Consider the following 23,378-nt stretch of genomic DNA (forward strand, 5'->3'; position numbering starts at 1 on the left):
GGAAGAGGGGAACGGGAGGATGTGTGTCCACGTCTTCATGGGGAGGCGAGCAGAAAGGCCTGACGACAGAGCAGTCTAGTAACGGTGGTTGGTTTGATTTGATGAGAGCCAGATACGTCTGAGCTTCTCCGTCAGATGGAGAACGACAAGAAAGAACAAGGATCAGAACCGCCCACCTCACCTGGCGGCGACAGTGATGTCACTCACCATGTTGGACCTCAAACAATAAAGAGCACCAGAATTCAAACTTGACATGGATGCTCTCTCGCTATTGTAGTAGTACTCTCATTATCACAACTATTGATATTCCATCCATCCATCGTCGTCTTCCGCTTATTCCTTACGAGTAAGGGTCACGGGGGGTGGAGCCTATCCCAGCATCTACAGGCGAGAGGCGGGGTTCACCCTGGACAGGTCACCAGTCCATGGCAGGGCCAACACATAGAGACAGACAACCATTGGCTCTCCCAGCCACGCCTACGGTCAATTTAGAGTCTGGATTAACCTGGTCCCTCTTGATGTCTTTGGACTGTGGAGGAAGCTGGAGTACCAGAGAGAACCCAGCAGGAACAGGAAGAACATGGAGACTCACCCAGAAAGACCCCGTGCTGCAGCCGGGGCTCCACCCACAACCTTCTTGATGGGGGCCACAGTGAGGACCACTGCTCCACCCACAACCTTCTTGCTGGGGGGCCACAGGGAGGACCACTGCTCCACCGTGCAGCCACTATTGATATTAATATAGTATAATAATTATTGCTCGTGGGAGTAGCAGGAATATCTAACTTGCACAAAGAGAAAAACGAAAACTAAACTATAAATAAAAGTCTCTTCAAGGCAAATCCGTCATTTGGCTTACATTCATGGAGGAACGAGTGATGGCGATGAAGACCGCAGATGCAACCAAAACCAGAAAAACTACAAAATAAACTTCATTGCAATGTATTTGCTGTCTTTGGTAACGTGGACGTAACAACACAAACACCCTCCAACCCTTTTTCCACCTGTCGGTTCCAGTTTTAGTTTGCTGCCTGTCCGCCATATTTGCTTCTTTGTTGGTCACAGGCAGTGGCGGGGTGGCCGTCGGGACTACCGGGAGTTTTCCCGGTTGCCCGGCCCCTTGGGAGCCTGCCTGGCTGGTGAGGATACAATTTTTTCCCCCTTCCCCCTCAAGCCAGGCAGGCCAGCTAGCGACAGACAGCGCAGATAAAACAAAGATGTCAATTCTATCGAGGCCTTTCCTTCAACCAGTCTGCTCAGTCAGTGCTGCTGCAGGCTCCAGTTTGTGTCGCGCGAGCGAGCGGCACTGACCAATAATCATAGGGAAATTAATTAATTATTACACCTTGGTTTTTATATAGTAATGAGAATGTATTGCTAATTTTACTGCACAAAATAGTTGGTGGATCTGGCCCAAAACAGCCTGAAAAGTTAGACCAACTCTTGAGGTATGATAGTCTTTCAGACAGACGCCACCATTTCACGCCATTTTGGCGGCAGCGCGCACATCACGCTGCCATTTCGCCGGCGCGGCCAAAGTGGCCTGCTGGTATTAATTCCTCCCAGTCAGATTGGGAGTCCCACCCCGGCCCTGGTCACAGGTGTGTTGCCCCCCACCTGGTTCTAGTGTGAATCTCTTTGTCACACCCTGGCGTCCGCTATCTGTTCCCTACAGTTCTGTAGAGTTTAGTTGGTTTTCCGACAGTAAAGGTCCGATGCGGTCAAGTCCTGCAGTCTGTTTCCATGCGTCTGGGTCCGACTGAACAAACATTAGCATTTGTTGCTCATTCCTTGTTGTAGTGCGTGTTAACACGCTGGTATGTCGCTATCAAGAGCTGGTAAAAGTGAATACTTTTCTGTCGGGTGCTGGAAGTGAGCTATTATTATGTCACTATTACCACTGACATGTATGTTTCTTAAATGAGAACTTTTCAGTGGGCTGCCTTCAGGCAAAGTGCCATCATCTTACCTCTGACCAGCAGATCCATGGGTGCTCAGTCGGAGAACCTGCTCTCGTGACTGCCGCAGCCTCGTGTGGCGACAACCTTCACACTTCCTGCCATCCATCAAGACCTCCGTCTGTGTGACCTTCATACATTTTTCCTTCCCGTCGCAACACTGTTACTAGAACATGGAACGTCCAGTCTTTAGGAAATATAAAAATTCTGTACCTTCATCGGAGTTCGTATGAGAACTTTGTTTGTTCAGCTGAAAGTTTAACTTGCACAAAGCAGCTGAGAGCTCAGAGTTGGTAACTCAAGAAAATAAAAGCTTTCAAAGACGTCGACCTGACGAGGACTGAGTCTTGACCCTGGACACAAGCTGTTATTAGTTACTGCTGTTGAAGGTAACCAGGTCAACAGTGTTTAACACCAGCGGAGACATTTCGATGTTTGAGTCTACAAGATACGGTTCTGCTGGCTTCAGTCAGAGGAACCAGGCGAACGTGCTGCTCATCCTCCTCATTCATGGGAAAGCAGCTTGTGTCCTTGTACACCCTGTAGAGCGGTGAGTGATGCCGTTCTATTAAAAAACCTTTTTTGAATGTAAGGATTTATTGATTGTTTGCTGATGTATTCAGCTGACGATATGTGGTGAATTATTCCCAGTAACCTGCGCGGCCGTCCAGTAGGTCTCATCACAACTGCCTGTCTGTCACCTCGTTTCTCCACAGATTCAACATTTTCAGCATTGCACACATGAACCAAGCACCAGAGCTCCGGGCATCGGTGCTCTGCACGCCCATAGCCGTGATGCGTTTCAAGCCTGTTGTAGAAATGTTCCTGCTGAGGGTGAAGTCACCGACTGCTGCAGAGCTCTGAGGAATGTTTTCTTATTGTGTGCCGCCTGCAGTGAAGGCTACATCCAAGCAAGAATCATTGAGAATGCTTTCTGCAGCAGAATCTGCTTTTATAATCACAGCTGAGAACGTCTTCCTGGGATTATTGCACCCCGACGGCTACTGCTGCCTTAAAGGAACTGTGACCTGCGCTAGTTAGCGTAGCACAAGGAATGTTCCTCACGCTAAACTGTCAAACGACTTTTCTCCAAAATGGTCTCAGCTTGCGTGAGCCAGAGTTGTGTGGACCTTTTAGTGGCCCCAGCTTGTAACTTCAGAGTCGGACTCATGCGTGACAACGACATCATGTTATGTCCTTTACAGATGATTGAGTTCAAAGCGACTCACAGAAATGGAACGAGCTGTTCATCACTTCCTGTTCAGCTAAGACTGGTCAGTATCAAGATGTCCTCCCAGCGGTGTCACATGCACAAGAAGAATTTGTGGTAAATCAACAAAACAGAAGAAGGTGTCCAAAGCGCCGTTTCCATGGATGGGCGCAGCCCACAGCTCCCGCCCTCCGGGGTCTTTCTACATCCAGCAATCACAAAACCACCAAATTAAATCTGATCTGTTCTCTGGCCTCCGCTGGGCCTTTAAGAGGAGCCTCTCTGGTGAAAGAACAACATTCCAGCCTCATTAGTTTACACTGCTGATATTAATACTATCATTACTCTAGGACATGGTTTATTTTGACTATTATTACCACTAATACAATAATAGCCCCTAATAGAGGCTTGGGGGGGGGGGGTCCAGGTATTACCCCCAGCAGCTGGAGCGGGGCCCAGAGAGGTCAGACGTACAGTAACACTTGACCTGACTGTGTGTGAGGAACAACCGCCCCGCCCTCCCGCCAGCTCCCGTCCCCGCAGACCCGCCAAGAGGGCAGTAACCTCTGAAGGCTTTGTTTGGTTGGCCGCAGTCGGAGCATAGGCCTGCCATTGTAAGTCTGGGGACTCCGACGCTCAAGCTCTTGTTTTCTTTGGGAAGCAGGAAATTGGATGACTGGCTACCTGCTACAACAACATCCTGTACTTGAGAAGCCGTCTTTTCACCCATACCCACCTATTATTTCCCTTTCCATCAAGTGGTCAGCCAGAAAGCTTTTTTCCCCCTCTGGTCCTGAGGGTCCCGAGCAGGTCTGTCCAGGTTCCACTCAGGTTGAAATCAAATTGGCCCCATCCAGATGCTTCCGTCCAAAATAGCGTTTGGGGCCAAATACTTGTGGAACGCAGCTCCTCCCTGGCAGGTTAATGGCCCTTTGTGAGTTGGCTGGAATGGCAGCGATGGTGCACAAGAACGTTCCTGTTCAGTCACACACATGCAGGATGTGACATCACTTCCTGCTGATTTACCTGAACCCTAAATCAACTCTTCCTCCTTTAAAGTAACAGGTTATCGTCTGGAACAGCAGCACCAGAAACTGGTTTGCTGTTGATGGATGCAGCTGCTCCATCGAGGTGTGTGTGTGTGTGTGTGTGTGTGTGTGTGTGTGTGTGTGCGCGCGCACTGCCCAGGTGATCCTCGAAAGAAACTGACTCATTGTCTTCGTCTTAAAAAAACTGGACTTTTGAAATTGATGTAAACATGTAGGTGTGAACGTCAGAGGGGATCTGACTCCAGGTCAGCTGGTCCTGAGCGCCGCTCTCAGCGGCTCACTGCTCTGTCGGGCTGATTGCAGAGGACAGACTTGGTTGTGCCACGTCCATGTGATACGTGAAACCTCCTCTCGCCAGTCAGCTCCAGACTGCTGTTCTGTGCTGGTTTGGCGGGCTTTACTGGAGACAGCGAGCAGTTAAGGAGGCCTCAAGGTGAGTTCTAGGATAAAAGCAAGAAATGTGCAGCTCTGTAAAGTCGCCACTTTTGATGGATATCATATTTAATTCATTTCCACCGACAGGTACACCGCCGGCCAATGTGTCATGTTGTGTGTGACACAGAAGGTGAACCAGGACAAAACCAGCACCAAACATTTCAGAGACAAACATTCCTCTATAAACAGCTCCTCGCCCAGCTGGTGAATCCGGGGAGGACAGTAGCTGACGTGGCGTGCTGGTCAGACCTGCTCTCCCAATCAGGCCCCCACCTTGGGGAACGAAAACAAAGCCACCAGAGCCTGCAAATCCCTGCCTGAGTGTTTCCACATCGCCCTACACATTGACTGATGATTGAACCGCTATTGAGTGAGGCCATGGCTCATTATCACTGATGATTGATGAGGTTCAACATCATTTCAGAACCAACCAATAAGGTTTCTGCCTGTTATCAAATATCTAAGGTTTTCTTTAATCAATTGTTTTCCATTTCCCTGACAGCAGTGGTGGTGGATGTGATTCACCAAAGAGGAGAATGTGTTTGCTCCAATTGGCCTACAACTCTTAAAGTTACAGGAGAGCTGCCACTGACCACATGAGTGGATGGAATACAGCCCCCCCCCCCCCCCCACACACACACTCACACACTCTATAACTCAGTATCAGAAGCTCACATCAGAACTGAAAAAAAGCAAACATCCCAGTCTGAACAGCCACCCACTCGTCACATTTAAGTTGTAATAGTCGGAGGCATCAGCCGGCCGTCCCGGTCCGACTGCCTGTCCCATCATAACTCAACAGGAGGAAGAAATTATCAGGATATTTTCCCCGTTGCAGTAGATGATTTATTCTATTTGCAGAAACAGGCAACATCTGTGTTTTATCAGAAACATTTAAAATTATTTTTTTTAAAAAGAATAGAAAAACAGCTCAACAGAATAAAACTATATTCAAGGAATAACGGTCAAAATGAAAAACAAGTTTGGGAGGCTTGGCAGCGACGGTTGAGTCGTCCCAGGTGGTTGCAGTCCAGCGTCCGAGGCCATGGTGACAACACCACTGGGGGAGGAGGCACCATCATCCCGGGCCAGAATGCCACTGTGTCGCCACTGATCCACAATGACTACATTACCCACAATCCCTGCATCTCTATTTATAATCGCTTTATCAACTATTTACATTAGAAAAACACAAGGAGGCACCAGCTGATCTCAGCCTAGAAATTCGAAGTGTGTCTGTACAAGTGATCGGCTCTTGTCGGCAACCTTCCACAGAAACGCGTTGAGGTTGCGTAATGTGGTGCAGGTATCCAGTCGGTCGCTGTCCCTCGCAGGGCCTCTCATATCTCCATGATCATTCTGAGCTCGGTGAAGCCGCCAAGTCTATGTCGTCGTTCTCCAGGTCGTTGGGTGAAGCCGACTGTCCTCCTTTCACCCGCTTCCACTTCATCCGTCTGTTCTGGAACCAGACTTTCACCTGACAGAAACAAACCGTGCTAGTCACCTTCTGAGCTATTCAGTGGATAAGGAGCCAATCCAAGCTGACACGGGACCGGTGCAGTTCCGACACATGATCAATACTACACCTAGAACAGTCTGTACACAGGTAAGCATTTAAAAATATTAAGTACAGGTAAGTATATATAGGTTGCAGTTCATGTTTATGTAAATAATCATGTGGAACAAAAATGTCGTAAAATGATGTAGTTATCAAACATATTATAATCTTATATTTCCTGATTGTCACCTCTATGCTGTTTGTTTTAGTTTATTTTCATCCCCGTTAGCCATTACCCTAGCCTAGGTAACAGCTAACTCCTCTTGGGGTCCACCTAGGCAGTGTAAAGCTTGCTAGCATAACGTTAGCTTTCCTGCTAGCACCTGTCCTGCAGATCTACAAACTCAGTCAGATTTATCTCCAGTTTTTCAGCTCCAGTCCTATTGTGAACAACATTTTCATAAGAAGCATAAAAGAAAGTTTTAGATGTGAATGAATTTTGGAAGATTTAGTCAAAACCCTCAGGTGTTACTACTACTACTACTACTACTACTACTACTCATACGGGACTACTATTACCTGGAGACTTCATGTAATTTAGAAACAAAGATGTCAAGGCTTTGTGTGACAGCCATTTCCTTCCTTTCAGATGACAACATGGCTCCAAAGGAGAGCTGTGGGCCCTGGATTCATCTGTTTAATCAACGTGTCGGGCTGGACCACAATGTCCAAAGGAATTCCAATAAATGGTGTCCGACCGCCCTGGGAAAGTATTTCCAATGATTTGCTCCTCTGGTGCCCATCCCTACAGGACTTTGGAGACTGGGCCAAGAGGGCAGGAAGACAGCACAGTGAGGGCCAAGGCAGCCGAGGACCAGCTCAATTAGATTTAGCTCAAGGACACGTGACATGATCACCGGGGGAAGAGGGGATCGAACCAGCAACCCTTCGGTTGCGAGATGGCCACTCTACCTCTGAGCCACGCCACCCTGAGCTTAATACTTTCAATGAAAATATTAATTATTATTATTATTATTTAGTTTTCTCTTCAGGGTCATTTCATGACCAGTGCTGGTGTAGAGTTCTATCCAGAACCACCACTGCAGCCCTCTGAACTTGAAACACCGTCATCTTTCGGAGGAAACCATCATGCTGCGTCGATGACGAGGTCAGCTGAAGAGCTGACTGGCAGACACCAACAGGAAGAAACGTGTTTGTCCACAGAGCATTGTAGAGTCTACTGCTCCCTGAGACAGAAGGAGCGACTGCTGCGACCCCCCCCCCGCTTCTCGACCCTGGAAGCGCTCACACACAAGTTAGAAGGATGTGCTTTGTCAGAAGGACGGGGGAGCTCTGAAGGTGGAGGCTGGCGGCATGAGCATTCCGAGGTCTGGGAAACAGATCTAGGCAGCAGACGGCGGCAGCTTGTGTGGTCACTATGGCACCGTGGCCTCATTAGGAGGAGCCGGGACATCGAGGTCTGATCCAGCAGCATCTACACGTGTTAGTCCGATTCCATGAAGTCTGGACCTGACGCCCACTCAGCCCAGCTGTGAGTGACCCAGGGGAACCAGGACGAAGCAGACGCAGGAAAAACCACAGAACTGCCATTTAAAACAGGGTTTGCGCATTCATGTGGCGAACAAACGCAGGTCTCACTGAAGCCCCGTTCAAATATCTGTGCCTCTCCTGTTTTTCTGTCATACAGAAAATGTTGCCGTAGGAACAGCGCAACTTTGGAACTGGAAATATAGAATATTACATTCATGCAGTAATTTATAATTGTTTAAAAATTTTAGATTTTCACTGGTAAGATGAGCGCTCTGTCCACATACGTGGCAACTCACGTGTACGGAGGCCTGAGGCGACCACAGAGAGACATTTTTTTTCTGAGAAATAATTTGTTCCCCAAAAATGACTCCGTGTGTGGGAACCGGCTGCTCCAGGCCCCGAGCGCAAGTGAACAACGGGTTACAATCATTCAACAAATGATAAATCAGCTCTGACCCTCATGAATTTGGTGTTTTCATGATTACTCAGTAACCACAAACTTTGGAAACGTGTTTGTGTTATGATTTCGCCAACGTGGTGCGTATCGATGTAAATGTGATCGACATTCGAGTGTTCATTTAAAAAACTTTGATGTCTTTCAGACACCATAATGGTTTACATCCCCCTGATATCAGCGCATCAAAACCTGTGTGGGCGGGGCCTGCCGTCCCGGGTAGGTGGAGGAATGGCGGCGTACCTGTCTCTCGGTGAGGTCCAGGTTGACTGCGATCTCGTAGCGGCGGAGCCTGGTCAGGTAGTTGTGGTGGGTGAACTCAGCCTCCAGCTCTCTCAGCTGCTCCTTGGTGAACGCCGTCCGCTCCTTCCGGGCCTTGCAACTCGAGTCCACCTTGAAGTTGGGCTCCTGGATCTCTGGAGAGGAACACACATGGACGCGGTCCAGTTTCAGCAGCGGGCCACAATCATCAGGACCGTCTCACTCTAAATGGAAAGTCTTCTGACAGCGTTTTCTGCACTTCGACATATTCTCATCACTTTTGACTTCATTCAAGCCTGAAGTGGCGTCCGAGTCGTCACCCTGGTCATGAGAGGTCTCCACTCTTTTACTTCATGTCTCTGTGCTCCTGAGCTGAGAGATAAAGTTCTATCAGTTCTTCTTCCTCATCAGGTTCCTCTGAAAGAACCAAACAAACAGGACTGTTACATTTTACGCTGAGTCTGACTTGAATTAGCTCGCTGCCCATGGTGAGACCAACCTGATGACCTTCACAACCTCCCAGCCAACAAACCACAACTCCAAAGAGTCCCCTGGGGGGGTGGGGGGGGGGGGTGTCATAAACACCTGGACCACAACGATCGGACCGGCCCACCTGCACTCTTCTGCTTCTGTGTGCAACTTTTGTCTATTAAAAACACACTTGAGCGCAAATGTCTGTATTAATTCATGGTTTGTAAGGTTGTGTGTGTGTGTGTGTGTGTGTGTGTGTGTGTGTGTGTGTGTGTGTGTGTGTGTGTGTGTGTGTGTGTGTGTGTGTTAGTTAGTCAGCTGAGGGCCACCAGACCACCACAGAGGGAGAGAGTTAGCGGTGGAATGCAGCGGAACGTCATTAAAGCCTCCAAGTAAAGAACAAAGGTGTCCAGATCCGTGTGTGTGTGTACAGACAGAAGCATAAGCATACACACACGCACACACACACTTGGCATCTCTACAAATTGAAAAAAAAATACAGTGGCAGATATCTATGAAACAGAAGTTAAGGTTACTCTCAGCGCCGGCTTCATTTTTTGGGAAATAATGAGATGTGAAATCTCATTAGTGGGAAAATGTAGATGAGCCTCAGAGTCGGTCCTGAGGCTCAGAGCCGGTCCTGAGGCTCAGAGCCGGTCCTGAGGCTCAGAGCCGGTCCTGAGGCTCAGAGGGAACGTGTTTGGGTCGCGCCTCAGCGTTGGTAGCAGCTTTAGCAGTTGATGTCATCTCTAGAAAATGGTTCTAATGTGTCAGAGTGAGAAGTTCAGCTTGATGCTTGCCAGAGCGGTGGGCTAGAACCTGAACGCCTCATCCAGATGTGGCTGCTCAACTAACGAGTGTGTGAGTGTGTGTTCACGTCTGTGGTCCCATATGGTCTCCTATAAAAGTGTCTTATTGTTGTTCAAGTGTCATGAATGACACGTTGCCTGGTCATGGTGGCTCTGCACTGAACACCTGGCGGGGGGGGGGGGGGGCTAAACAGGGCCCGTAAATGTCCCGCACAGCCAGATGGTGTGAACCCGCAGGCTGGAGTCCCTGCTGGAGACTCAACAGGGTCCCAAACATTTGGTGCCTTTAGGCACCAGCAGTGCAAATGTAGTTTGCTCTCATTAGGAGTGAATGAAGGCTGATGAGCGACACTTGAACGCAGCATCAGGGAAACCATAACAAGCGTTTTCCTGAATGTTCTTGTTCCTGGTTGATCATGAAGGAACGAGTTCATGCGCGTCAGAGTCCCACTGATCATTGATTAACTGATGATCGATCGGTTCAAGACCCCTCACCAGAGACGAAGGAAGGCAATGCTAACAACATGAACCTGTGAGTGGTGGGGGAGCCGTCAGAATCAAGACCACTGTTACCACATGACCCACGTCACATGGGCTGGGCGGAACGTGCCACTGGGGGGGTGTTAGTGTGTACTGGAGTGTGTTAGTGTGTTAGTGTGTACTGGAGTGTGTTAGTGTGTACTGGAGTGTGTTAGTGTGTACTGGAGTGTGTCAGTGTGTACTGAAGTGTGTTAGTGTGTACTGGAGTGTGTTAGTGGTGTTAGTGTGTACTGGAGTGTGTTAGTGTGTACTGGAGTGTGTTAGTGTGTACTGGAGTGTGTTAGTGTGTTAGTGTGTACTGGAGTGTGTCAGTGTGTACTGGAGTGTGTTGGTGTGTTAGTGTGTACTGGAGTGTGTTAGTGTGTACTGGAGTGTGTTGGTGTGTACTGGAGTGTGTTAGTGTGTACTGGTGTGCACTGGAGTGTGTTAGTGTGTTAGTGTGTACTGGAGTGTGTTGGTGTGTACTGGTGTGCACTGGAGTGTGTTAGTGTGTACTGTAGTGTGTTGGTGTGTACTGGTGTGTGTTAGTGTGTACTGGAGTGTGTTAGTGTGTACTGGAGTGTGTTGGTGTGTACTGGAGTGTGTTAGTGTGTACGAGAGTGTATTAGTGTGTTAGTGTGTACTGGAGTGTGTTCGTGTGTACTGGAGTGTGTTGGTGTGTACTGGAATGTGTTGGTGTGTACTGGAGTGTGTTGGTGTGGACTGGTGTGTGTTAGTTTACTGGAGTGTGTTAGTTTACTGGAGTGTGCTGGTGTGTACTGGTGTGTACTGGAGTGTGTTAGTTTACTGGAGTGTGTTGGTGTGTACTGGTGTGTGTTAGTTTACTGGAGTGTGTTAGTTTACTGGAGTGTGTTGGTGTGTACTGGTGTGTGTTGGTGTGTACTGGAGTGTGTTGGTGTGTGCTGGAGTATGTTAGTGTGTACTGGAGTGTGTTGTTGTACAAGAGTGTATTAGTGTGTTAATGTGTTGTGGAGTGTGTTAGTGTGTACTGGAGTGTGTTAGTGTTTACTGGAGTGTGTTGGTGTGTAGTGGAGTGTGTTAGTGTGTACTAGAGTGTGTTAGTGTTTACTGGAGTGTGTTGGTGTGTACTGGTGTGTACTGGAGTGTGTTAGTTTACTGGAGTGTGTTGGTGTGTACTGGTGTGTGTTAGTTTACTGGAGTGTGTTAGTTTACTGGAGTGTGCTGGTGTTTACTGGAGTGTGTTAGTGTTTACTGGAGTGTGTTGGTGTGTACTGGAGTGTGTTAGTGTGTACTGGAGTGTGTTAGTGTTTACTGGAGTGTGTTGGTGTGTACTGGAGTGTGTTAGTGTTTACTGGAGTGTGTTGGTGTGTACTGGAGTGTGTTGGTGTGTAGTGGAGTGTGTTAGTGTGTACTAGAGTGTGTTAGTGTGTACTGGAGTGTGTTAGTGTTTACTGGAGTGTGTTGGTGTGTACTGGAGTGTGTTAGTGTGTAGTGGAGTGTGTTAGTGTGTACTAGAGTGTGTTAGTGTGTACTGGAGTGTGTTAGTGTGTACTAGAGTGTGTTAGTGTTTACTGGAGTGTGTTAGTGTGTACTAGAGTGTGTTAGTGTTTACTGGAGTGTGTTGGTGTGTAGTGGAGTGTGTTAGTGTGTACGAGAGTGTGTTAGTGTTTACTGGAGTGTGTTAGTGTTTACTGGAGTGTGTTGGTGTGTACTAGAGTGTGTTAGTGTTTACTGGAGTGTGTTAGTGTGTACTAGAGTGTGTTAGTGTGTACTGGAGTGTGTTAGTGTTTACTGGAGTGTGTTGGTGTGTACTGGAGTGTGTTGGTGTGTAGTGGAGTGTGTTAGTGTGTACTAGAGTGTGTTAGTGTGTACTGGAGTGTGTTAGTGTTTACTGGAGTGTGTTGGTGTGTACTAGAGTGTGTTAGTGTTTACTGGAGTGTGTTGGTGTGTACTGGAGTGTGTTAGTGTTTACTGGAGTGTGTTGGTGTGTACTGGAGTGTGTTGGTGTGTAGTGGAGTGTGTTAGTGTGTACTAGAGTGTGTTAGTGTTTACTGGAGTGTGTTGGTGTGTAGTGGAGTGTGTTAGTGTGTACGAGAGTGTGTTAGTGTTTACTGGAGTGTGTTGGTGTGTACTGGAGTGTGTTAGTGTTTACTGGAGTGTGTTGGTGTGTACTGGAGTGTGTTGGTGTGTAGTGGAGTGTGTTAGTGTGTACTAGAGTGTGTTAGTGTTTACTGGAGTGTGTTGGTGTGTAGTGGAGTGTGTTAGTGTGTACTAGAGTGTGTTAGTGTTTACTGGAGTGTGTTGGTGTGTACTGGAGTGTGTTAGTGTTTACTGGAGTGTGTTGGTGTGTACTGGTGTGTACTGGAGTGTGTTAGTTTACTGGAGTGTGTTGGTGTGTACTGGTGTGTGTTAGTTTACTGGAGTGTGTTAGTTTACTGGAGTGTGCTGGTGTGTACTGGAGTGTGTTAGTGTTTACTGGAGTGTGTTGGTGTGTACTGGAGTGTGTTAGTGTGTACTGGAGTGTGTTAGTGTTTACTGGAGTGTGTTGGTGTGTACTGGAGTGTGTTGGTGTGTACTGGAGTGTGTTAGTGTGTACTGGAGTGTGTTAGTTTACTGGAGTGTGCTGGTGTGTACTGGTGTGTGCGGGTGTGTGTGAGCCAAAGCTGATGTCGTGGTCAGACATGTTGCACGCTCTCAGCGGGAGATTGTGTTACGGCTTAACGACAGGAAAATGTCAATGGAGAAGAATGTTCAACGTGGGCTCAGAGGCAAGTGAGTTTACCAGACGCGGTCTGGCGTGTTCTCGCTGTAGTGGGCCGAGGTTACTCTAAGGTAAAGGGGGGGGGGCTCACATTTTCAGTTCCTTTTTCTGCTCAGACGATGAAGGAAGAAAGTCTTCAGTGATTCAAATAAACACTTTTAACTTCTGAGCCTGAAAAGTTTGCAGGCGTTCCATTTCTCCTGCTGAGGACTCACCTGTCAGCCCATCACTCACACACACACACACACACACACACACACACACACACACACACACACACTCACACACACACACACACACACGCACACACCTATACACACACTAACACACCTATACACATGCACACACCTATACACACACTAACACACCTATACACACGCACACACCTATACACACACTAACACACCTATACACACGCACACACCTATACACACACACACACGCACACACACTGTAAATTGACTCTGTCTACATGTGAAACTCAGGCGTGACACTTCTGCTGGAGACGACGTGATGCCAAACCATTTCACTGCTTCAGGAGCAACAAGGCGATCTGAGCACATTTGTAGGGTGACATCATCCTGGAGGCGTGGCTCCACACGCAGGAAAGGGAACATATGTTTTCTCAGGTGGTACCTTTGAAATATGTGGTATCTGCTATGTAGTATCTACTATGTAGTATCGTCTATGTATTATCTGCTATGCAGTATCTTCTATGTAGTATCTTCTATGTAGTATCTGCTATGTAGTATCTGCTATGTAGTGTCTTCTATGTAGTATCTTCTATGTAGTATCTGCTATGCAGTATCTTCTATGTAGTTTCTTCTATGTAGTATCTTCTATGTAGTATCTTCTATGCAGTATCTGCTATGTAGTGTCTTCTATGTAGTATCTGCTATGTAGTATCTTCTATGTAGTATCTGCTATGCAGTATGTAGTATCTTCTATGTAGTATCTTCTATGTAGTATCTGCTATGTAGTATCTTCTATGTAGTATCTGCTATGCAGTATGTAGTATCTTCTATGTAGTATCTGCTATGCAGTATGTAGTATCTTCTATGCAGTATTCTCTATGCAGTATCTGCTATGTAGTGTCTTCTATGTAGTATCTGCTATGTAGTATCTACTATGTAGTATCTTCTATGTAGTATCTTCCATGTAGTATCTGCTATGCAGTATGTAGTATCTTCTATGTAGTATCTGCTATGCAGTATGTAGTATCTTCTATGTAGTATCTTCTTTGTAGTATCTGCTATGCCGTATGTAGTATCTTCTATAGAGTATCTTCTATGCAGTATCTTCTATGCAGTATCTTCTATGTAGTATCTTCTATGCAGTATCTTCTATGTAGTATTTTCTACGTAGTATCTGCTATGCAGTATGTAGTATCTTCTATGCAGTATCTTCCATGCAGTATCTGCTATATAGTATCTTCTATGTAGTATCTGCTATGTAGTATTTTCTATGCAGTATCTGCTATGCAGTATGTAGTATCTTCTATGCAGTATGTAGTATCTTCTATGCAGTATGTAGTATCTGCTATGCAGTATCTGATATGTAGTATCTTCTATGCAGTATGTAGTATCTGCTATGCAGTGTGTAGTATCTGCTATGCAGTATGTAGTATCTGCTATGCAGTATCTGATATGTAGTATCTTCTATGCAGTATGTAGTATCTTCTATGTAGTATCTGCTATGCAGTATGTAGTATCTTCTATGCAGTATCCTCTATGCAGTATCTGCTATGTAGTGTCTTCTATGTAGTATCTGCTATGTAGTATCTACTATGTTGTATCTTCTATGTAGTATCTTCCATGTAGTATCTGCTATGCAGTATGTAGTATCTTCTATGTAGTATCTGCTATGCAGTATGTAGTATCTTCTATGTAGTATCTTCTTTGTAGTATCTGCTATGCCGTATGTAGTATCTTCTATATAGTATCTTCTATGCAGTATCTTCTATGCAGTATCTTCTATGTAGTATCTTCTATGCAGTATCTTCTATGTAGTATTTTCTACGTAGTATCTGCTATGCAGTATATAGTATCTTCAATGCAGTATCTTCTATGCAGTATCTGCTATATAGTATCTTCTATGTAGTATCTGCTATGTAGTATCTGCTATGCAGTATGTAGTATCTTCTATGTAGTATCTGCTATGCAGTATGTAGTATCTGCTATGCAGTATGTAGTATCTTCTATGCAGTATCTTCTATGCAGTATCTGCTATTTAGTGTCTGCTATGTAGTACCTTCTATGTAGTATCTTCTATGCAGTATCTTCTATGCAGTATCTTCTATGTAGTATCTGCTATGTAGTATCTGCTATGTAGTATTTTCTATGCAGTATCTGCTATGCAGTATGTAGTATCTTCTATGCAGTATGTAGTATCTTCTATGCAGTATGTAGTATCTGCTATGCAGTAACTGATATATAGTATCTTCTATGCAGTATGTAGTATCTGCTATGCAGTGTGTAGTATCTGCTATGCAGTATGTAGTATCTGCTATGCAGTATCTGATATGTAGTATCTTTTATGCAGTATGTAGTATCTGCTATGCAGTATCTGATATGTAGTATCTTCTATGCAGTATGTAGTATCTGCTATGCAGTATGTAGTATCTTCTATGCAGTATGTAGTATCTTCTATGTAGTATCTGCTATGCAGTATGTAGTATCTTCTATGCAGTATCTTCTATGCAGTATCTGCTATGCAGTGTCTGCTATGTAGTACCTTCTATGTAGTATCTTCTATGCAGTATCTTCTATGCAGTATCTTCTATGTAGTATCTGCTATGTAGTATCTGCTATGCAGTATGTAGTATCTTCTATGCAGTATGTAGTATCTTCTATGCAGTATGTAGTATCTGCTATGCAGTATGTAGTATCTTCTATGCAGTATGTAGTATGTGCTATGCAGTATCTGATATGTAGTATCTTCTATGCAGTATGTAGTATCTTCTATGCAGTATGTAGTATCATCTATGCAGTATGTAGTATCTGCTTTGCAGTACGTAGTATCTGATATGCAGTACGTAGTATCTTCTATGCAGTTTGTAGTATCTGCTATGCAGTACGTAGTATCTTCAAGGCAGTATGTAGTATCTGCTATGCAGTATGTAGTATCTTCTTTGCAGTATGTAGTATCTTCTATGCAGTACGTAGTATCTTCTATGCAGTATGTAGTATCTGCTATGCAGTATGTTGTATCTTCTATGCAGTATGTAGTATCTTCTATGCAGTATGTAGTATCTGCTATGCAGTACGTAGTATCTTCTATGCAGTTTGTAGTATCTGCTATGCAGTATGTAGTATCTTCTTTGCAGTATGTAGTATCTGCTATGCAGTATGTAGTATCTGCTATGTAGTATGTAGTATCTGCTATGCAGTACGGAGTATCTTCTTTGCAGTATGTAGTATCTGCTATGTAGTATGTAGTATCTTCTATGCATTATGTAGTATCTACTATGCAGTATGTAGTATCTTCTATGCAGTATGTAGTATCTGCTATGCAGTATGTAGTATCTTCTATGCAGTATGTAGTATCTTCTATGCAGTATGTAGTATCTGCTATGCAGTACGTAGTATCTTCTATGCAGTTTGTAGTATCTGCTATGCAGTACGTAGTATCTTCTATGCAGTATGTCGTATCTTCTATGCAGTATGTAGTATCTTCTATGCAGTATGTAGTATCTTCTATGCAGTATGTAGTATCATCTATGCAGTATGTAGTATCTGCTTTGCAGTACGTAGTATCTGATATGCAGTACGTAGTATCTTCTATGCAGTTTGTAGTATCTGCTATGCTGTACGTAGTATCTTCTATGCAGTATGTCGTATCTTCTATGCAGTGTGTAGTATCTGCTATGCAGTATGTAGTATCTTCTATGCATTATGTAGTATCTACTATGCAGTATGTAGTATCTTCTATGTAGTATGTAGTATCTTCTATGCATTATGTAGTATCTACTATGCAGTATGTAGTATCTTCTATGCAGTATGTAGTATCTTCTATGCAGTATGTAGTATCTTCTATGCAGTATGTAGTATCATCTATGCAGTATGTAGTATCTGCTTTGCAGTACGTAGTATCTGATATGCAGTACGTAGTATCTTCTATGCAGTTTGTAGTATCTTCTATGCAGTACGTAGTATCTTCTATGCAGTTTGTCGTATCTGCTATGCAGTATGTAGTATCTTCTATGCAGTATGTAGTATCTGCTATGCAGTACGTAGTATCATCTATGCAGTACGTAGTATCTTCTATGCAGTTTGTAGTTTCTGCTATGCAGTACGTAGTATCTTCTATGCAGTATGTAGTATCTTCTATGCATTATGTAGTATCTGCTATGCAGTATGTAGTATCTGCTATGCAGTATGTAGTATCTTCTATGCAGTATGTAGTATCTGCTATGTAGTATGTAGTATCTTCTATGCATTATGTAGTATCTACTATGCAGTATGTAGTATCTTCTATGCAGTATGTAGTATCTGCTATGCAGTATGTAGTATCTTCTATGCAGTATGTAGTATCTTCTATGCAGTATGTAGTATCTGCTATGCAGTACGTAGTATCTTCTATGCAGTTTGTAGTATCTGCTATGCAGTATGTAGTATCTTCTTTGCAGTATGTAGTATCTGCTATGCAGTATGTAGTATCTGCTATGTAGTATGTAGTATCTGCTATGCAGTATGTAGTATCTTCTATGCAGTATGTAGTATCTTCTATGCAGTATGTAGTATCTGCTATGCAGTACGTAGTATCTTCTATGCAGTTTGTAGTATCTGCTATGCAGTATGTAGTATCTGCTATGCAGTATGTAGTATCTTCTATGCAGTATGTAGTATCTTCTATGCAGTATGTAGTATCTTCTATGCAGTATGTAGTATCTGCTATGCAGTACGTAGTATCTTCTATGCAGTTTGTAGTATCTGCTATGCAGTATGTAGTATCTGCTATGCAGTATGTAGTATCTTCTATGCAGTATGTAGTATCTGCTATGCAGTATGTCGTATCTTCTATGCAGTATGTCGTATCTTCTATGCAGTATGTAGTATCTTCTATGCAGTATGTAGTATCTGCTATGCAGTATGTCGTATCTTCTATGCAGTATGTCGTATCTTCTATGCAGTATGTAGTATCTTTTATGCAGTATGTAGTATCTGCTATGCAATATGTAGTATCTGCTATGCAGTATGTAGTATCTGCTATGCAGTATGTAGTATCTTCTATGCAGTATGTAGTATCTTTTATGCAATATGTAATATCTGCTATGCAGTATCTGCTCCAGAGTTCCTTGGCGCCCCCCCCCCTTTCCTTTCCAGCAGACACGTTCACGTTCCATGAATCATTTTAACCTTTGGAGGCTCAGGAACGCTGTGAGGATGCAACTGTGTGTCTGGAACACAGAAGGCTGATGACCTCTGACACGGCGAGCTGGCGAGCGGCTGCTGGATGACCCACATGAGGGATACAGCGCCGAACCTACGCACTTTTGCAGAAAAGTGCAGAAAACAAAAGTTTTCCAATATTTTTTTCCCGCGAATGAACCTGTGCGGCGCCCTGATGCCTCGTCTACACATCTACACCGGCGTGTGCCGTCATCAGACACCTACTCACCTGTGACATCTCTCTTCCTCTTGCTGGAACTCTTCTTGTCGGAGTCCGCTGACGCCACACTCTGGGGTGAATAATCCCCCTCCAGGCACCCGGACACGGCCCCCGGCAGCCTCTCGCCATCCAGCTCCGGCCCCAGGCCGCCACCCTCCCCACTGCCCACAGGGGTGGCCACAGACGGGCAGGCCTCAGGGGCCCTTGTCCGCGTCTCACAGGGGTTGAACTGCCAGTCAGCTCTCTGGTAGCCCCCCTGGCTCTCTGGGTAGAGTCTGTCGTCGCGGGGGTAGGCGGCGTGTGGTGTGCTGGGCACCAGGCAAGAGCCAGAAAAGTCTGTGTAAGCCAGGAACTCAGGCTTCTGGTGCAGGGAGAAAGGGGCCTGCTGGTAGGGGGAGGCCAGGTTGGCCCCTGGGACCCCAGAGTGAGGGTTCCTCATGCAGCCCCAGATGGGGCTGCTGGGGTGGGCGCTCCTCATGCAGCTGCTGGCTGGCTGATCCATACTGACCTGACAAGCTCTCACACTTGGGAGGTTGGAGAAATATCCAGATCATCCACGTCTGTTGGAACGTCTGTTGGAACGTCTGAGGACGGACGCCTTCCCGCAATGGCGAGCTTCCCTCCGTCTCTGTGAGAGTGTGTGACGTCCTCTGGAACCTCTGGTCCTCACACACTCTCACACACTCTCCCCCGGCTGGTCTGAGCGACTCCCCTCCCCGGCCGCCTGTTTTCACAGCTCTTCTCAGGCATTCTTGACAAGTGAGCCCTCCTCTTTTCAAACGTATAGGTGGGAGAGAGTGGCACGTTTATGGAGTGAAACCTGAGCCCAGCGAGGGGGAGGAGTCCTGCCGGCCACATGTTGGTAGCACCCGGCCGGCCTCATCCACTATTAATCACAGGGGAAATTTTATACGCACATCTAATGGCCTTTCCAGACGCCGCCGTTTGTCTGTAAAATATAAAGACAGCACCCCCTCACCCTCTCACACTTCTGCCCTCTCACTCACCCTCTCTTTAACATCTCACCCTCTCACACACCAATGTCTCACCCTGTCACACACACAGACACTAATGTCTCACTTTCACCCACCATCTTACCCTGTCACACACCTATGTCTCACCCTCTCACCCACCAATGTCTCACAATCTCACCCTCCAATGTCTCACCCTCTCACCCACCATCTCACCCACTGATGTCTCACCCTCTCACCCACCATCTCACCCTCTCACCCACCAATGTCTCACCCTCTCACCCATATTGATGCCAACTTGTTTCTGTGTGAGTGTGTGTGTGAGGGTGCGTGTGTGCATGTGTGTGAGTGTGTGTGAGTGTGAATCTGTGTGAGTGTGTGTGAATGTATGTGTGAGTGTGTGTGTGAGTGTGAATGTGTATGTGTGTGTGTGAGTGTGAATGTGTATGTGTAGGGTAGAAACTTCCCTTCACACACTCTTTCCCTTCTGTGTGTGTGAGTGTGTGTGTGTGTGTGTGTGAATGTGTGTGAGTGTGTGTGTGTGAGTGTGAGTGTGTGTGAGTGTGAGTGTGCGTGTGTGTGTATGTGTGTGTGAGTTTGAATGTGTGTGTGAGTGTGAGTGTGTGTGAATGTGTGTGTGTGTGAGTGTGAATGTGTGAATGTGTGTGAGTGTGTGTGTGAGAGTGTATGTGAGTGTGTGTGTGTGTGTGAGAGTGTATGTGAGTGTGAGTGTGTGTGTGAGTGTGAATGTGTATGTGTGTGTGTGAGTGTGAATGTGTATGTGTAGGGTAGAAACTTCCCTTCACACACTCTTTCCCTTCTGTGTGTGTGAGTGTGTGTGTGTGTGTGTGTGAATGTGTGTGAGTGTGTGTGTGTGAGTGTGAGTGTGTGTGAGTGTGAGTGTGCGTGTGTGTGTATGTGTGTGTGAGTTTGAATGTGTGTGTGAGTGTGAGTGTGTGTGAATGTGTGTGTGTGTGAGTGTGAATGTGTGAATGTGTGTGAGTGTGTGTGTGAGAGTGTATGTGAGTGTGTGTGTGTGTGTGTGAGAGTGTATGTGAGTGTGAGTGTGAGTGTGAGTGTGTGTGTATGACTGTGAGTGTGTGAGTGTGTGCGTGTGTGAGTGGGTGAGTGTGTGAGTGTGTGTGAGTGTTTGTGAGTGAGTGAGTGTGTGAGTGTGTGAGTGTGTGAGTGAGTCAGTGTTTGTGAGTGTATTCATTCCAGAGAAACATTTCCCTCTTTTCTCTGACAGAAACCTGCTGGGACAGTTGAGCAGCGTAGCCTCACATGAGAAGGAGGGAGTAGCTGAATGACAGCAGTCCTGCCTGGTGACTGATTCTAAGTCTCGTCGCCTCCCCCCTCAACCAGGTGAGAACCCACGGAGAGCAGAACCCTGTCACAAGGGCGACCTGCCCAAGAGGTCAGCAGCACCTGTCAGGAAACCATTTCAGGAACTGACAGTGTAAATTAACACAGTGCATCCCAGTGCGGCTCTCTAATCAAGGGCTGAGAGCAACTTGTGCCTCGTCAAATACAAATTTTAGAATTCTTGCAGCCACGCATGAGTGAATGTGGGTTCTGTGTCGTGCGAGTGGAGGCGGGGTCGCACAGGTACAGGTAGGGCCCAGGTACAGACGCAGACCTCTGGCTGCCCACTCACGCCAACATGGCTCCTGTTTCCTGTCTGAACCAAAGCTGATCAGAATTTCAAGTTGAACCCCTTTTGTAAAAAAAATAAATAAATCAGTCAAGAGGGAGAGAAGAAGAAGAGAGCTGCTGAAGTGGGCCGGTAAAACCGTAACACCAGTAGAGCCGGAGCGTGGAGCCGGTCCATGAACACACGCCATCAGAAACACACGAGCAGAAGTGAGAGGAGGAAATAGGGGTGAGAGAGGGACGGAGGGAGGAGAGAGAGGGAGACGGAGCGAGGGAGGGAGAGAGGAAGTGTTGGAGGTCAGAAACTTCTTTCCGTTTATCTGGCGGATTGTTGAGCCATGAAGCATCGCCGGCTTTACTGGCAGTCGGAGCGCCGACCACCACAGGGAGCAGAGGTTGTGTGTGTGTGTGTGTGTGTGTATGCATGTATGTGTGCATGTGTGTGTGTGCATGTGTGTGTGTATGTGTATGCATGTGTGTATGCATGTATGTGCATGTGTGTGTGCATGTGTGTGTGCGTGTGTGTGTATGTGTGTGTATGCATGTGTGTATGCATGTATGTGCATGTGTGTGTGCATGTGTGTGCGCATGTGTTCCAATGCGTGTGTGTGCATGAGTGTGTGCATGTGCATCTGCACGTGTGCGCACATGTGTGCGTATGCACGTGTGTGCATGTGTGTGTGTGTGGGAAAGGACGGGAGTTTAGCTTCAAGTTAAGACTTGTGATCGCTTCCATTTGAAGTCATTTTCAAAAAGAAATCAGAACAACCTGATGGTCTGATTTCTGCTCACTCAGATTTGTGTGATTGATTCAAATCAGAATGTTGAGAGTCAAATTAAAGTCAGGACGCTGCAGTGGAACTGCAGAGTTCTAGAACAGGGAACCCACAGGGAACCCACAGGGGGGTGCAAACTGAACAAAAAGTACATTAAAAATATGATGGAGTTTAAGAGGGCTTTCCCCACACAATAAAGACGAGTAAATCAACTTTTCCTTTGTAAAATTTAAAATCCAAAGCTGACGTATGAATGGATGAGTACAGGCAGACAGACAGAAGTGTAGAAGATGTTACCGTCTTCCCACTGTGCACCGTACTGATGCGGTTTATTTTCCCAAAGTTTGTGGGGAATTGGGGGTCGTCAACACGGCTGGGATATGGAGGTGGGTACCGGCCAGAAGGGTTTGGGAACCGCTGCTCTGGAAGAGTGAGCTGCAGTTGGACTCGTAGCACTGGTTCTGGCCATCAGCTGGTCAGTCACGTGAAGTGGAGGGTCAGCATCAGAGCTGTGTAAACTAGGAGTTTAATCTTCTGTTTTTCACATTTACTTGTTTTTTTAAGACACATTTTTGTCCCTAGCTGAAATTCAAAAAAGTATGTTTTTCCTCCTGCATGTTTCACGCCACAGCGCCCCCTATCCACCGACCAGTGGATATAACTGGGATAGAACTAGAGTTTTAACAACATCAAAATGGACTGGACAGCTCTTGTTATGAGCGCCTGTAGATCATATTTGCAAAGTTCGGTGCTTCTCAGACACAGAAACAGGCCGACAAAACAGAGGTCAACCCTTTTGGACAGAAATGACGAGCGACTGTGCTGGGCCACCGCTGTTACGGGCCAAACAGGATTCCGGAACTGTGACCCCACCTAGTGGTCCAAATGTGTCGTTTAGTTGCGTCATGGACGACCTTTCTACACACCCGGAGATTTGTCACCTCTGAGGAAATTTTGGTTTGGATAAAACATGATGGCAATCTGGCTCCACCAAGTGGCAAAAGCATGTTAATGTTTATTTATTACTGCCAGTGAGGAGAGATGAAGTACTGCATGAGAGTACAAACGTAGTTAAGCATTGAATGGACTTGGTACTGAGATAGTATTGATATATTAATACTACTGGACTCATGCGTTGAACCCAGCAGTGTGTGCGTGTGTGTCTGTGTGCATGCGTGTGTGTGTCTGTGTGTGTGTGCGTGTGCGTATGCGTGTGTGTGCATGTGTTTGTCTGTGCGTGTCTGTGTGCGTGCGTGTGTCTATGTGCATGCATGTGTGCATGTGCGCATGTGTGCATGTGTTTGTCTGTGCATGTCTGTGTGCGTGCGTGTGTGTCTGTGCGTGTGTGTGTATGTGTCTGTGCATGCGTGTGTCTGTGCGTGTGTGTGTCTGTGTGCATGCGTGCGTGCG

At 46.1% G+C, this 23,378-nt stretch overlaps 1 protein-coding gene across 1 annotated transcript; it reads right to left on the minus strand.

Annotated features, from left to right (window-relative positions):
* Positions 1–5,471: 5,471 nt before the first annotated feature.
* Positions 5,472–19,255, minus strand: meox1 (mesenchyme homeobox 1). Its single transcript, XM_086195108.1, has 3 exons — positions 18,578–19,255; positions 8,399–8,571; positions 5,472–6,129 (listed from the first exon to the last, which is right to left on the minus strand). The coding sequence occupies exons 1-3, from the start codon at positions 19,068–19,070 to the stop codon at positions 6,007–6,009; spliced, it is 789 nt and encodes a 262-aa protein (XP_086051234.1). The 5' UTR covers positions 19,071–19,255; the 3' UTR covers positions 5,472–6,006.
* Positions 19,256–23,378: the final 4,123 nt, after the last annotated feature.

Source organism: Aulostomus chinensis, chromosome 23 (genome assembly GCF_037954235.1).
Source record: "Aulostomus chinensis isolate RoL2024-O1b breed Wild chromosome 23, RoL_Achi_v1.0, whole genome shotgun sequence".
Lineage (NCBI taxonomy): Eukaryota > Metazoa > Chordata > Actinopteri > Syngnathiformes > Aulostomidae > Aulostomus > Aulostomus chinensis.